The sequence below is a fragment of the Carassius gibelio genome, chromosome B25 (genome assembly GCF_023724105.1).
Source record: "Carassius gibelio isolate Cgi1373 ecotype wild population from Czech Republic chromosome B25, carGib1.2-hapl.c, whole genome shotgun sequence".
NCBI classification, from domain to species: Eukaryota; Metazoa; Chordata; class Actinopteri; order Cypriniformes; family Cyprinidae; genus Carassius; species Carassius gibelio.
Window position 1 is genome coordinate 12,139,974 of NC_068420.1, and position 14,568 is coordinate 12,154,541.

General features: G+C 36.7%; 2 protein-coding genes across 2 annotated transcripts; both read left to right on the forward strand.

Moving 5' to 3' along the window:
- The first annotated feature begins 1,015 nt into the window (after positions 1-1,015).
- LOC128013927 (caveolin-2) lies at positions 1,016-4,346 on the forward strand. The gene is made up of 3 exons (XM_052597123.1): positions 1,016-1,311; positions 1,978-2,165; positions 3,068-4,346. The coding sequence occupies exons 1-3, from the start codon at positions 1,174-1,176 to the stop codon at positions 3,216-3,218; spliced, it is 477 nt and encodes a 158-aa protein (XP_052453083.1). The 5' UTR covers positions 1,016-1,173; the 3' UTR covers positions 3,219-4,346.
- Positions 4,347-5,482: 1,136 nt separating this feature from the next.
- On the forward strand, positions 5,483-12,802 carry LOC128014504 (caveolin-1). The gene is made up of 3 exons (XM_052598125.1): positions 5,483-5,679; positions 6,352-6,519; positions 10,296-12,802. Exons 1-3 carry the CDS (start codon positions 5,644-5,646, stop codon positions 10,635-10,637), a joined length of 546 nt encoding a protein of 181 aa, XP_052454085.1. The 5' UTR covers positions 5,483-5,643; the 3' UTR covers positions 10,638-12,802.
- Positions 12,803-14,568: the final 1,766 nt, after the last annotated feature.

Genomic DNA, 14,568 nt, shown 5'->3' on the forward strand with positions numbered 1-14,568 from the left:
GTTGTCTACGTGTGTATCTGCTCCAGTGGAACTCCCTTCATTCCTTCTGGTTATAGAGATCATCATTATATTTAGACATTTGATAAGAATTTTAAAATCTTCAGTGCTTTTCAAGAGAAGATGTTTTGCAGAATGACCAGGTCTGCATTTCCCAAAAAAAGCATCGTAAGTCTAAGTAGACCCATTAATATAAAATGCTTAATATTCATTTACATAAGAAAAATTATAAAAGATTTTGCTAAAATATTAAATATTAATTTTCTTTTTAAGAATGCAATGTGGCTTTTCCCATTTTTATATAAGGCAGTTGCATCACCCTTGCATTTTAAACAAAGAAAGTTAGGTTTTTAATAACAGCATTTTCATTTTTGGGTGAACTGTCTCTTTAAAAAGTCAGATAGGAAGGCAAAGACCATCACTACTGTGTCAGAGAGTGGCCTGTTGTCTGAAGTTAAGACAAATGATCTACTAACAGTCATCGACTGTGTCTGAAAGAATATAAAAAAAATACTGCCTTATCAAGTAATAATGTTTCTATTTAATACAAAGCCCTCGATGTTAATGTTTAAACCCAAATAATATTTCAATTTATTTTAGGATTTTTAAAAGTTAAAAGGCGAGAATAAAAAACCTTACTATGGAACTATGTCTTACTTGTTTTTAAATAAAACCATTACTGTATGTAAAGAATCTTCTTTTTATAGTAAAAAAGAATAAAACACTCGATTCAAAGAATCCAGTGAAAAGCAATTAACTACAGTAACGGTGGAAGATTTACTTCTAGCCATGGCTTGAAGTTGTAAAAATTTTAACATTTCATATAAATAAACTATTAATAAATTGAATGAGGTGAATGAATCTGTATAGCGTGAGGAAACCCCTGAGAAAAATATTTGAATCCTCTAACTAGGTTCATGTCATAGAGGAAATAACAATAGCAATCTGATAACATTCCTTGCGTTCTGTTTCAATTATAGGACGGCTAGACAGAGATTTGTCCCTGAAATGTTTCTTATCGTTGGTTCACATTTGTTTGGAGCAGTGAATTGAGTGCCGTTGTGTGTTTTGACTGCGCGAGGGGCGTGGACGCGTCTTGCCCTGAGCGCACAGTGCGCGTACACACAGGCGCAACACACAGCAGTGCGCGCCGCGAAACTCCAAAACAACAACAAAATGGGACTTGAAAAAGAAAAAATGGAAATAAACGTAATTATGGATGAGGATGAATTCAATAGATCGATTGAACCTATACTGGGAAAAAAGCCGAGCGTCCCGGACAGAGATCCTGAAGATATTAACGCGCACCTAAAGGTAGGTGACAACGCGAGACTTACAGCATCACTTACATACTATCATTTATTTATAAATACATGCGTCTAAACCGACTATACATGAGTGATATAACCTCAAACAACGTGCTCATTTTAGAAACTTTTTCTTTATGATGAGAAGTGTTGTCCCGCATCGCCATTCACGTGCACATTGATGCATTGTAGGAGTTTTATTTGATGCATAATTGCACATGCCCTATTATATTTTCTTTTCAATTCATTTATGGTATAATTGTTTTGCACACAATACTGCATTAACACAAACACACAAAAGTAAAAAAAAACTGACTATAGAAAATACATGAAGGTGTCAATTGTTTTATAAACGATAGTAACAAAATACAATAGATAAAATACTTAATATCACACACACTAGACTGTTGCATTGAATATCAGCACAGGTGTGATCCAGCTGTGTACGTTTGTATTATTAACTTGCATTTCAGACTAAATTATCCAGTTAATGTGTTTCTTGTTTAAAAGAAACAAAATAATAATAAAAATAAAGAATGAATAAAACAGACTTTATTGGATTTAAGGATGTGTAGTTCAACTATAAATTTGATACTTACTCTCTTTTTATACATGTGGGCTATTTCGACAGTCTAAAGAGTTTGATTTTTAAATTTGGTGTTTGATTCCACAGGTTGGTTTTGAAGACATCATTGCTGAACCCATCTCCACGCACAGCTTTGACAAAGTGTGGATCGGCAGTCACGCTGTGTTTGAGCTGGTGAAATTCATCTTCTACCGGTTCCTCACCACGTTTCTGGCCATTCCCATGGCATTCATTGCAGGGATTGTTTTCGGGATCCTCAGCTGTATACATATTTGGTATGAAAAGGCTTCTTGTTGGGGAAGGCTGTTGGCTCTCTGCTGTATTTTCCACAGCCCAATTGCAGAATATTTGCCTTGGTCACTACCCACTTAGATAAAGACTGGCATTTAAAAAAAAATACCACAAAGAAAGTCTTGCATATTTGTTTTGCAGAGCACAGGTGGGACTGCATTTTCACGGTGGAAAAATCTGCACATAACTCACACTGGATTGTTAGCATTCTAGTCAAGTGTTTTTCTCCGGCCTCTTAGCAGTTTGACAAGCAGAAACTTGGCGCTTGACCCTTGTGTAGTTAAAATCAGGAGCATTTTCAGGGTCAGTGTTCCTTAGGTGAAATATTAGCACATGTGGATGTTTGTAAACTTAACAACCCTGCCCATTAGCTTAGGAATAAATACACCTGCCATATTAGCCAGATACGCTCTAATGTCAAGATGTCAGTGTACCTCAAAAGGAGAAGTGAAGTCTACTTGGTTTTTTTGTCTGCATTTAGAATTGTACCCCGGTAGATGCTAAAACAAGTGAAAAAAAGAAAGAAAATATACAAACTTGGAAATGGGCTGTTTTTACTAGAACCATCTAGAACATCTAAGCAATTGTACTGCAACATCCTAAAATTATTTTTCAAATGTAAGGTGTTACAGACATGAATGATGCTTGTTAAGCTTGTTATGGGCCAGTCATGCTGACTGACAGATCTTGCATATGTGCTGACTGTTAACAATATCAAAGGTGATGATTATTGGGACCGTCTGATATGAAGGTTAATGCTTCACACATGTTCCAGGCTATATTTTAACCCCAGAACAAAGAGAGAGGAACAACTTCACCTTGATATGATTGTTATATAAGTCTTTTATATCAGAACACTTGATGATGAGTTGTTTTCCCTCTGCAGGGTGGTGATGCCAGTGATCCAGGGCTGTATGATGACACTGCCCTCCATCCACGTGATCTGGACCAGCCTGATGGACATGTTTATAGGGCCGTTCTTCTTCAGCATTGGACGGTGCTTGTCGTCCATTAATGTCAAGACTGTGCAAAACTGAGCAAATCTAAATCAGCAAAGAAGTGTTGCAGAATCTCTATCACGATGTTGTGGCCTCCCGTTGGAGGATTATTAGCTGAAGGATCATTTATTCTGGACTTCTGAAGTACAGAGAATAGAAAGAAGTTTTCTTTCATTTCAATGCACAGTTGCAATATTCATTCCGTTGTTTTGGCACTGACACGTCACCCTCGTAATGGGCGGCGTTAGTGCTGACATGCTTTTTCAGTACTGTTATGTAAGTCTAATTAAGCTTTTCTTATATATATAATATATATATATAATTCAAGATTTTTCAAAGATTATAATGTAATGATTGAGATTTTAGCCTTAAAGCAATAGGTCATCCAAAAATGAATATGTGCTGAAAATGAAATCACCCTCATGCCATCAAAGTTTTTTATCTACTGTTTAGACTCTCATTCTGACGGCACCCATTCACTGCAGAGGATCCATTGGTGAGCAAGTATAGTAATGCTAAATTTTACCAAAATTAGTTTGGCAGAAGAAACTCATCTGTACATATTCGATTGCCTGAGTGTGAGTCAAGTGTTAACAAATGTTCATTTAAGGGTGAACTATTACTTTAAGATATCGTGTTACTACATGATATGTAACACTGCAATAAGCGTATCATGTACTTGTAAGGAAAAAAATGATGCAACTACTTCCAATAGGGCTGTAGTGTTGTGCGATTTCTGAGCTAATATTTATATTGTTTGGAGATGATTTAGCAAGAAGAGTAAATTAAATGATTTGATAACTGTGTATAAACTATTTATGGTTGTTAGGTGCATTCCTATCTTAAAGAGCATTTCTATACTAATATAACACATTTTCTTCTGTATTAATGACTTCTTTATATAATGATAAAAAAGCACCCAAATGGCGATTAGTTTGACTTGCAAAGCCAGAAAGACATGCTGTTTGCCATTGATTGTGCTTTGAGTGGCTCCGCAGAATAAATGGAATATCTGACTGTGCAATGGAACATTAGAGGCTCAGGTGCCGTTTCCTCACCCATGATGAATGATGTCATGTAGCAAACATGCTGAACACAGCTCAGCTTATGAAAGACAGCACTAAATGTCTCTCATTTCAGCAAATAAAATTATTTTTGGAAGTTAAAGGATGGATTGTTTTCTTTGATGAGAGTCCATACCATGGAGATCAGTGTGTGGCACATGGAATGTTAACCTGACAAGATTTAATGTCTTGTGCAATGAGAAAAGTCCTCAGGGTGAGATGTTCAGTGCAGCAGATATGCCCGAGGATAACGGTGTACCTGCATAAAATTTATGTTTTTTTAGAAGGATCTAAGTGTTCTGTTGAGCTCTTAAAAGCTAGATTTTATTAGAAGTTTCATTATGCATTTTGACTTTGTAGAATATTTTACTAAAAAAAAAAGTGTAAGTGTTGCTTTTTACCTGAGCTATTGAGTTGCCTTACCACTGTTGTAGTTTTTTTATATATATATTTTGCATTGCCAGTAATATCCCTCAGTTTGCCAGGACCTGACGTAGATACACAAATACGTGTTAGGTACAGTAATTGCACACTAAAAAGTAGGTGAGAGTAAAGTTGGACAAATAGAGAAAAAACAGATTGCACAATGTTATTGTTGCTGAAAACATTCCAAACTAGTCTTGCCTTGAGGTACATTTCAGTATGCAAACCAACCTTAGAACAGTTGCATTTCAGGTTTATACACCAAGTCAGTATGAATTTCCATACAGAACCAAAACTTTTCTTTGTTAAGTTGGACTGTGAAAAGTAACCAATAAGTATTCAGCACACTTAATACTATTTTGAAAATCATCTCAAGATGCACCGATGTAAGATAGGGTGCTACTTAGCAAAATTATAGGTCTAAGTATAATTTGTTTAACATTTAATTTTGGTCATTACACAATCCTCATTTAGCCCCACTCCTCCACGTTGTTGCTTTATAATTGTGATGACTTACCATTACTAAAGTCCTTACATTACAGTGTAAAATAGAGCTAATGAAAAAAGAGGAGATGTTTTTGGTAGTGTACGTGGGATTCGTTCAAAAGAAGTTGGTACAGTGGCCAAATATGCCTCCCATTTGGGAAAAATCACGTCAAAATATCCAACCACTAATACTGCGTAGCTCTATGAGAGGCAGGAGAATGGAGGGTTTCAGTCTCATTCATTAAACACACAGCTAGTCCTCGGTGACTGAGAGGAACTCCCACTTCATGCCAAGAGAGACTCCAGGAGAAATAAAACACGACTCAGTAGATAAAAGCTTTATTGGACTTTAGTATGCAGAAAAGAGGGCTGTTTTAAGGGAACGGACTCCCCACTGTAAGCAATATCCCCACGCCTCTCACACTGCTTCCTCTCTACTGATTGTCTTGTTTCCACACACTCATCTGCGCGCACTTCAGGCACGGGACAGCATGACTAGCGGATACAAGGACGGGGCACCTGAAGAGGTGAGAATGACACCCAATTTACCTCAGAAATATTGTATTTTTTATGTCAATACAGGCTTTATTGTTTCATTTCTGAAATAAACATTTAGCTGAGTTAGCTACTTATTACTCAAACACTTTTAGGGGATTATCAACACATGAAGGCGGTGTTGGCACTTGCCCTACAACTGGCGTCTTTTCGTGCATGTTGGCTAATTTGAAGTCTTATCTTTTCCTGGCACGTATTTGTACGGCAAGCCGCACGTATACCTCCACTGTTCACTTTATGCCCAATTTCGCATAATATTAGCTATTAATAAAAATTAGCTAAAATATGAACTGTTGACTAATCCAATATAATGTTGTCGAAGTGCAATGCATTTACTTTTAAGAAACTTTTTTTCTTTCTTTCTTTTTTTTTTAAGTTAAGAATAACTAACATATTTTAAACACATTCCAACAGGTAAATCTTTTTAATTGCGAGATTATTTTCTACTGTGGAATAATAGAGAAGCACGCGCACAGTGTAAACTGGCGCCCCCGTGAGGCGGGTCGCGCCGCTGTGTTGCAGTGGGGTGTGGTGCTTCATTTATGTCCGCTTATAACCATCCCATGCCAGGGCAGTGCTGAGTTGCTCCCCAGTCTCCCTTCCACGCTCATGAACTTCATTTTCTGTTTTCTTTGGAACCGCAGGACTACGCTCACTCACCGTTCATCAGGAAACAGGGAAACATATACAAACCTAATAATAAAGAAATGGATAACGACAGCATCAACGAAAAGACACTTCAGGATGTCCACACCAAGGAGATTGACCTGGTCAACCGTGACCCTAAGCATTTAAATGACGATGTGGTGAAGGTAAGTCTTTCCACGCACTTTTTCTGCTTTATGCAACTTTTCTTCCCATGGAAAGTCACTTTAATAATAATAAAAAAGACGCAATAGTATAGCGTAATATTAAACAAGGGCATGCGACTTTTTGTTTTAGTAAATGTGATATTTTATACAAATTACAAAATGTAATTTATTAAAAGTCCAAACTGTTTGCATTATTATATAAATATTATAATTATTCAATTTTCGGCGAATATTACAATTTGTGCACACTACTAAAAAAATCTTAATAGTTTGTCATTACAAGTCAACAGAAAGTTTGGCTTCATAACTTAAGTGGTGAGTCAGTGGTCAGTTTGTGACGGTGGCACTGGAAACAATTACTACAAGCAGCAGCTGTCTTTGAAAACTGATATAGTGGTGGTTTCAAGTTCTTTTGAATTGTAATCCATTATTTTTCTTTAAACGCACTTGATTCTGCTCTCACCTGGTTCCTATAATTGGATTCTGGAGTGCTAGTATTGCTACTTTAGCTAGTACAACATCATAGACTATCTTAAACTAGCTGGTCAAACAGTTGTTTAGAGCAGGGTAGCTGGTCAACTGTCTTAGAACTAGCTGGATTTCCCAACACGGTGGAAGCAGTTATCACTGGAGCAGCTGTCTTCACTATGTGAAATGCTGGAACTGTGGCAGGAGTTTGTGAAATCCTACATGCATTCATTTTGAAGGATGTTGCATTGGTAACTCCCAGTGGAGAGCTGTCAAAGTAAGGCCTTTTTTATAGAGGAAATATTTCGAGTTTCCTGTTTTTGAGTGAAGGCTGCACAACTAACATTCTTCAAGAAAACTTTCCTAGGCGCGGGGCGATGACTTGCATAGCAACTTTCTCAGAAAGACAAGTCAAAAGTCACCTGATGAAATAGAAATACACTCAGCTTTTAAAAACGATCTCCTTGCATCCATCTCCGCCCTTTTCCCATCCCTTTCATTCCGCGGCTTTCTCCCTCCCTCCTCAACATGACACTGAGTCACATCCCCGAGGAAACATGCAACTGAAGGCTTACTATGATTTGACTGAAAATTGAATCCAGAGAACACTGAAAGCTATAAAAAATAATTTGCTGTTTGCTAAGGATTGATGTCACAAGCCAAACTCGTTTGGTGCACACAGTCCTTTTATTTTGTCCTTAAAAGGGGTTGAGCGCTCGCAGTGGTCTTGCGTAGGAGAGTGTAGCAGGGAATTCCCATCTCCATTTTCACAAATTCTCCGTACACACACACACACACACAGATACACACATGGGGCGTTCCTTTGGATTATGATGCACTCGTGGTCCAAACTCACTCCCACAGTCATCCACATCAAAGGCCCTTGTGTGCAGAAACACATGCATAGCTTTCCCTTGGAACAGAATATTTTCCTCTAATAAAAGTGCATTCTTTTAATAGCACACTGGAGCAGGATTCCACGGCCAGAGCACAGTTTAGGGACGGGTGACGAGACGACCCCCACGTAGACAGCCCAAATGGGTGACATTATACTTGTAGCATTTCGGTTTTGCACAGCTGCTATAATTTCTGAATGACCAATAGTGGAAAACTTTCCAGAGCGAATACATAAGGCTTTGGTGGTTTTTTTTAGTCACTGCATATGAATTTGTGATTTGAAATGAGTCACAGACTGTTGCCACGGTAATCGAGGATTGAGAAAAAAAATAAACAATGTTTTTCATTTAATTTTTAATTTTTAAATATGACAATTTATTTGTCAGTTTATATATATATATATATATATATATATATATATAAATTTTTTTTATGTGGTTACATATGTTTTACTTTATTCTATTGCATTTTTAGACATTAATAAATAAACAGTTTTAAATGTATCTGCTATCTCTGTTTGTAAAGTGATTTATATAGTTATTTTTAAATGACTAAATTGACATTGATTTCATTTTTAAGTGGCACCCGTACTCCTTCATAAACTTTGCCCTGCACACCGGTGATTTATGAACTATGTGGAGGGGTCATATAATCACAAGCCCCCAAGTCTGAGGAATGCAAGTGGATTCTTCTATCAGTACAGTGAGGGTGTTATCAAACAACACTGTGCAGTCAGCTCAAGAACTGTTCGTTTGAACTCTGTTGAAAGTCATGGTTGTAATATTCAACTAATGGAAACTATGTGTTTGGCCAATTGGGATTTACTGTAGATAAATGAACGGGGAGGACGGGCTTATGTAAGACTGTATAATTTAGTGTTTCTTTGCCAGCTTGATCCATGATGGCTTCAAGCCTTCGGACAAGAACTAATTTATCATTTTACTCTCGCAGGAGTAAAATGCAAGCCTTTATTGGTCAACAAGCTTTATTAGACTGTGCTGGTTAACCAGCATTTTTTCCTAGTGAATAACAAGACTATGCATAAAAGTCTAAACTGGTCTTTTAAGAATGGAAAAAAAAAATCATACTGAGTGACAATGAACATGCTGTTTTTCTATTAGTAGAAATGTTTTGTTGACTAGCTCGCGCAAAAAGGAGTTGTTAAATAAATATTAGCCCTATCTTGACTTTGACGTGTGACTGTGAAGGACAGGGTATTTTTCCCTGTATAATCAACTGAAACCAACACATCTGCACTGAAAAGCAAGTGTACTGCCGTACTGTGACGGTGTGAGGTTTGCCAGCTCTAGGAACATCTAAACCAAGCTTTGCAGGGCTTATTAAAGGAGATTTATATATACAGGTCTGTTGTAAATGTTAGTGTTTGGTGATCCGGTCTGCGGTTGATACGGGAGGTTTAGAGCATGGCTGATACCGGTCTGACTGAAGCTGCTGGACAGTGTAAAGATGCTGTCTGTGAGGAATGTGGAGACGGCTGGAGGCGAGGACGAAGAGTCATGCTGCTTCTCTTAATGTCAGTCTGCTTGATATAGATAAGAACATGCAGAAATACTCCAGGTTAATATATTGATAACAAATATATATATCGAACCCACAACATTGTGCTGCTAACGCAATGCTGTACCACTTGGAGAAAGAAGGATTATATAAAATCACGCATAAATACATGTGTATATTTTGAATATATCTTTTTTATTTAATCTCTTTTATTTAATTGTGGTTGGCATTACACGTTATGTAATGCATTATAGTAAGGACTAAAATGTATTATTTTATACTTTATATCTATCTATATGTTTAATTTGAAATTTTTGTATGTATCTAAATATTTAGACATAGATAGATAGATAGATAGATAGATAGATAGATAGATAGATAGATAGATAGATAGATAGATAGATAGATAGATAGACTGATTATAAATAAGATATAAAAAGACAAAGATAGTATAGAAAATTATAAGTGCAATATAATTTAAAATATAAGCTGCAAATATTATAAATAATGTAAATATACATTAAGTTTTATGTCTTAATTTATATTACCTTTTTATGATATAATATTATTATTGTTTTCCATATCTATTTGAATGTATTTAGGTTTTTAGAAATTATAGATGGATAGATAAACATAATATTGTTATAAACAAATATAAATAAATATAATTTTTCAAAATACTATTAAAAGTCTTTTTACTACCTTCACCTTATGGATAATCCAGCAGGAAGCAGAAGACATGCAGTATATCAAGGATGATCAGAAAATTTTTTGATCACGATATTGTAAAATAAGGGTTAATTAGAGAAATTGTTTTATTTTGATTATACCAATACAAATTTGTACAAAACCGATACAAAATGATCTAATGCAGAAATCCTTTTCATCTCCAGGTGGACTTTGAGGATGTGATCGCCGAGCCTGCCGGCACCTACAGCTTTGACGGCGTGTGGAAAGCGAGCTTCACCACCTTCACAGTAACCAAATACTGGTGCTACCGGCTGCTGACGGCCCTGGTGGGCATCCCGCTCGCCCTGGTGTGGGGCATCTTCTTCGCCATCCTCTCCTTCATCCACATCTGGGCGGTGGTGCCTTGCGTGAAGAGCTACCTAATCGAGATCCACTGTGTCAGTCGAGTCTACTCCATCTGTGTGCACACCTTCTGCGACCCGCTCTTCGAGGCCATGGGAAAGTGCTTCAGCAGCGTCCGGGTCACCTCCACCAAGGTGGTGTGAGGACAGGGAGAAGGAAAAGAGCCAGAGGGATGGGGTGGGGTGGGGGAATGGAAACCAATGTCTGATGCAGGAAGATGTAACCTCAAATGCAACCTCTCTAAAAAAACAGGGCAAAGAAAAAGTGAATAGAGATGGAGGGATGCACTGTATTTAGGTGGCCCTTAGATAAGACTCTCCTCTCCGTCTCTCTTCTGTCCATGAGCTTTGTCTTCTCTCAGCTTTGGAGTCCTTGGGGTATAGGGGATGTCTGTCAAAGATGCTCATTTTTGTGTCATTTGTTAGCATTTATCACCGTTGGAATACCGTTTTAGCCTGACTTTTAAAGAAGTTAATGCAAAAATGTACATTCTGTTATTTACTTGCTCTCGTGTCATTCCATGATCATCGCTCTGAAACCACCGTAAAAGTGATCCATGTGACTTGTGCACAAGTCTACTGTAGTCATGTGATATGAAACATAAAGGATGAGTCATATTTACCACTTTTATGGTACTCTAATGGTGCTTTTTTGATGTTTTTGTTTTTGGAGTTTGACAGTAGTCGGTATAATTAAAGGGATAGTTCACGCATCATTTACTCACCCTCATATCACTCCAATTCTGAGTTTCTTTCTTTCTGGTTATCAAACAGTTGATGGTCCCCATTGACTTCCACAGTAATTCCAATTTACACAGGTTTAGAACGACATGAGGGTAAGGAAATGATGACAAAATGCTCATTTTTGGGTAAACTATTCCTTTAAATAGGATATATATGTATACAAATATAAATATAAAACATATATTTGAAAACAAAAATGTAAAAGTATAAAATAAAATAAATTCTGGCAAAACTTTGTGCGCAAAAAGCATGGATGTGTTGCGATGTATAAACCCACGAAGCTTTCTGTTGAACAATGCAGCAAATCTGCGTGACCAACTTGCGAAAACAGTATCGGGGAGAAATCTTTATATATTCCTATTGAAATAACTGGATTTCAGCCGCAAAATTTTGCGGAACACCAGAAAATGTGACCACACATTAAACATGAAATATTTCTCAAACTGTCTACTTGGTATTCAACAGAAAAGTCATTTGGAAAGATATGAGGTTGAGTAAACAATGTATGAATTTTCATTTTGGCGTGAGCTATTTGCCTGCTGGGACAAGGCTGTGAATTGTTTCGTTCGTTTTTGTCCCCTTTCGTTCATTGACACGTCCAACTGTTCCAAAATAGTTCCATTGTGGTTTGTAAACAATATATACTGTAGTAGATTCTTATAGTTTTGCTTAGTTCGTCCTTTCATTTGGGTACTATCACCTTTGGTGTCATCATCACTGGGGTTTATGGAATCCAAAAGTTTTATGTTTGTTTATGGGATCGGGCTCGGGGGAAACGGAACAAATTTTAGAGTTTAAAAAAGTAGGTGTGGCCCTGCTGATGTCATGACTGCCCGTCTCACTGCATGTTGCCACTAAATATATAGTGGAAGGCCCAAACACGGGGCAAAAGAGTTGCCCTCACTGAACCCTTTGCCAACTCAGCATATACTAACAAAGAGACTGTTCCTGGCTCTGACATGTAACGCTTCGAAGCTTTTTCAGTGGCAGAGAATGTCTTTATAACTTCCAGAGAGACGTCACATGAAGCTAGTTCTTCCAGCAGGTCATGAAGACTGAACTTTCTAAGCAAGTTATCACAGCCTTAACATATATGTAAACTTTATTTGCAGTCTTTGAAGATGAAGAACTTTTTTTTTTTGCATTTTTTTAAAATGTTGTTTCTGCAGGACGAAGTGAAATCATTTGGTTTGGAGTTTTGTCCCATAAACAAAACTGTCTGATTTTCTGTTTATTCACTGTCACACACACACACACACACACACTGGCAGCAAACTAACATTTCCAGCATCAGAGGCCGCTGCTTGTGTGGGGTTTATAGTATTTTGTACTGATATTAAGCTCACTTCTCTCACCTTTTGTCTACCTGCTTTGATTCGGACACCTCTTTGTCTACCTTCTGTCTTAGTATCTATTGTGACGCGTTTGCTTCAGAGAGCCTGCCTCTGTAGATGAGATCGTATTTTTATTCATATTTTTATATGAAAACTCAATTTCTCTTTCCTTGCTTTCACTGTAAATTCACATAATGCTGTGCACATTAAAGAAAATTTCATATAAATCAAGTTGATTTTATTTGTCTGGTTTGTTCAACATCTTTATTTGTGATAGAGAGTCACAAACAGTCTTTGCTTTCTGGTAATAAAAAAGTATTTGATTAAATGGCTTTTAGGGCTTTGTTTAAAGCCCTTTTGGGCTGCTTTAACCTCTGTGTGGTCATTTTAAGACTTTATTTGTGTACAAAAAAAGGCACAGTCCTTGAACCCACAGCAATTAATAATGCAGGATTAAAAGAGCAGCCAGAAATAAGCTCATGGTAACTGAAATAAAGTGGAGAGAAATGAATCACAATGTTATTTCATTCTCCTATAGTGAGTATTTGGACTGTGTATTGAACATCAAAAAAATTAATTTTCTTTTGCTATACATTTCAGCGGGTCATCAATCCTCTAATAATTATTTTTATTATTATTTTATTAATTTAAGTAGCCACATAAATGTTATATTTTAGTTTCATTGAGATACTATTATAGTTTCATAATTCATCATTTTTTATTTTAAGGTTTTCCGTTTTCATTTTCATTTTTTGTTTCGATTTTAGTAATTTTGTTGTTTAATTTTGACATTGTTACTAGTTTTGTGTGTGCGAGTATGTATGTGTGTGTGTGTGTGCATTACCTCAAGTTAAACTAAATGTAGATGAAAAATACTGCCTTGGAAACTAGGTCTAACAAAATAAGTGTTTTTAATGGATTTAGATTTAGTCGACTATAATAACTCTGGCCTATGTCTTCATATATATCATAAGAACAATAAATACGTCAAAAACATAATCTGAACATATTTCCTTTCATTGTCACATAAAAAATGGGCAAGCCTTGCAGGATACCTACATTTGCCACTAGGAAAATTGGCTATATTTAAATCTGTATAATGCTACAAAGTAATATTAGCACCCCCTGCGGGCACTTTTATTATTATTAAAATTTCTTTATTTCTTTATTTATTTAAATTTTTTTTTTTTATTATTATTAATTTTTTTTAGAGAACACCATAAGCAGCTTCTTTCGGAATCGACTCTTGGACTGCTCGGACATGACCGGAAGTGAATCGATTGCAATGATCATGTTACATTTTGAAATTGAGGCTATGTAGCTTCAACAAACTCTGTAGCCCAGGGCCCTAAAGTAGGGCTATTTGTCCAGTAAATATTTAGATGTTAAAAAAGCAAACTTTCACTATGCAAAGCTTTAGAGTAGGACTGTATTGTTGATCCAACACCTGTTGGTAAGCTAAATAAAGACAATAGCAACCATTATGTCTTTTCAGTTATTCACCGTGTTGAAAAAACTCAGCATATGCTGGTTATGTATGTTTTAATACTGGGATGCTGGTTTGAGTAGGCCAGGCCTTAGCTGGTTTTTGCTGGTCCTTAGCTAGTCATGTGCTGGTCCTAAACTGGTCCGGCCATCTTAAGACCAGCACATGACCAGCTAAGGACAAGCATTTTAGCAACAGACCAGCATAAACCTGCAAAGGACCAGCTTAAACCAGCTCAAACCAGCATCCCAGCATCAAAACATACCAAACTAGCTTATGCTGTTTTTTTTTTTCAACAGGGCATTGCATCCATTTGAAACAGGGAGTCATAATAAGTTGATTCAGTGCATTTAATATGTCATTCAATACAAGCTGCTATGTACTTGGACATCACTATAGGCCTATTGCACCCAGAAAAACATAGGTTAGTGAATAACACAGAAGATTTATAGTTTAGGAGATTGTTCATTTTCCTCTATAGCCCCATGGGCATCCCACTGTTGTCAGAATA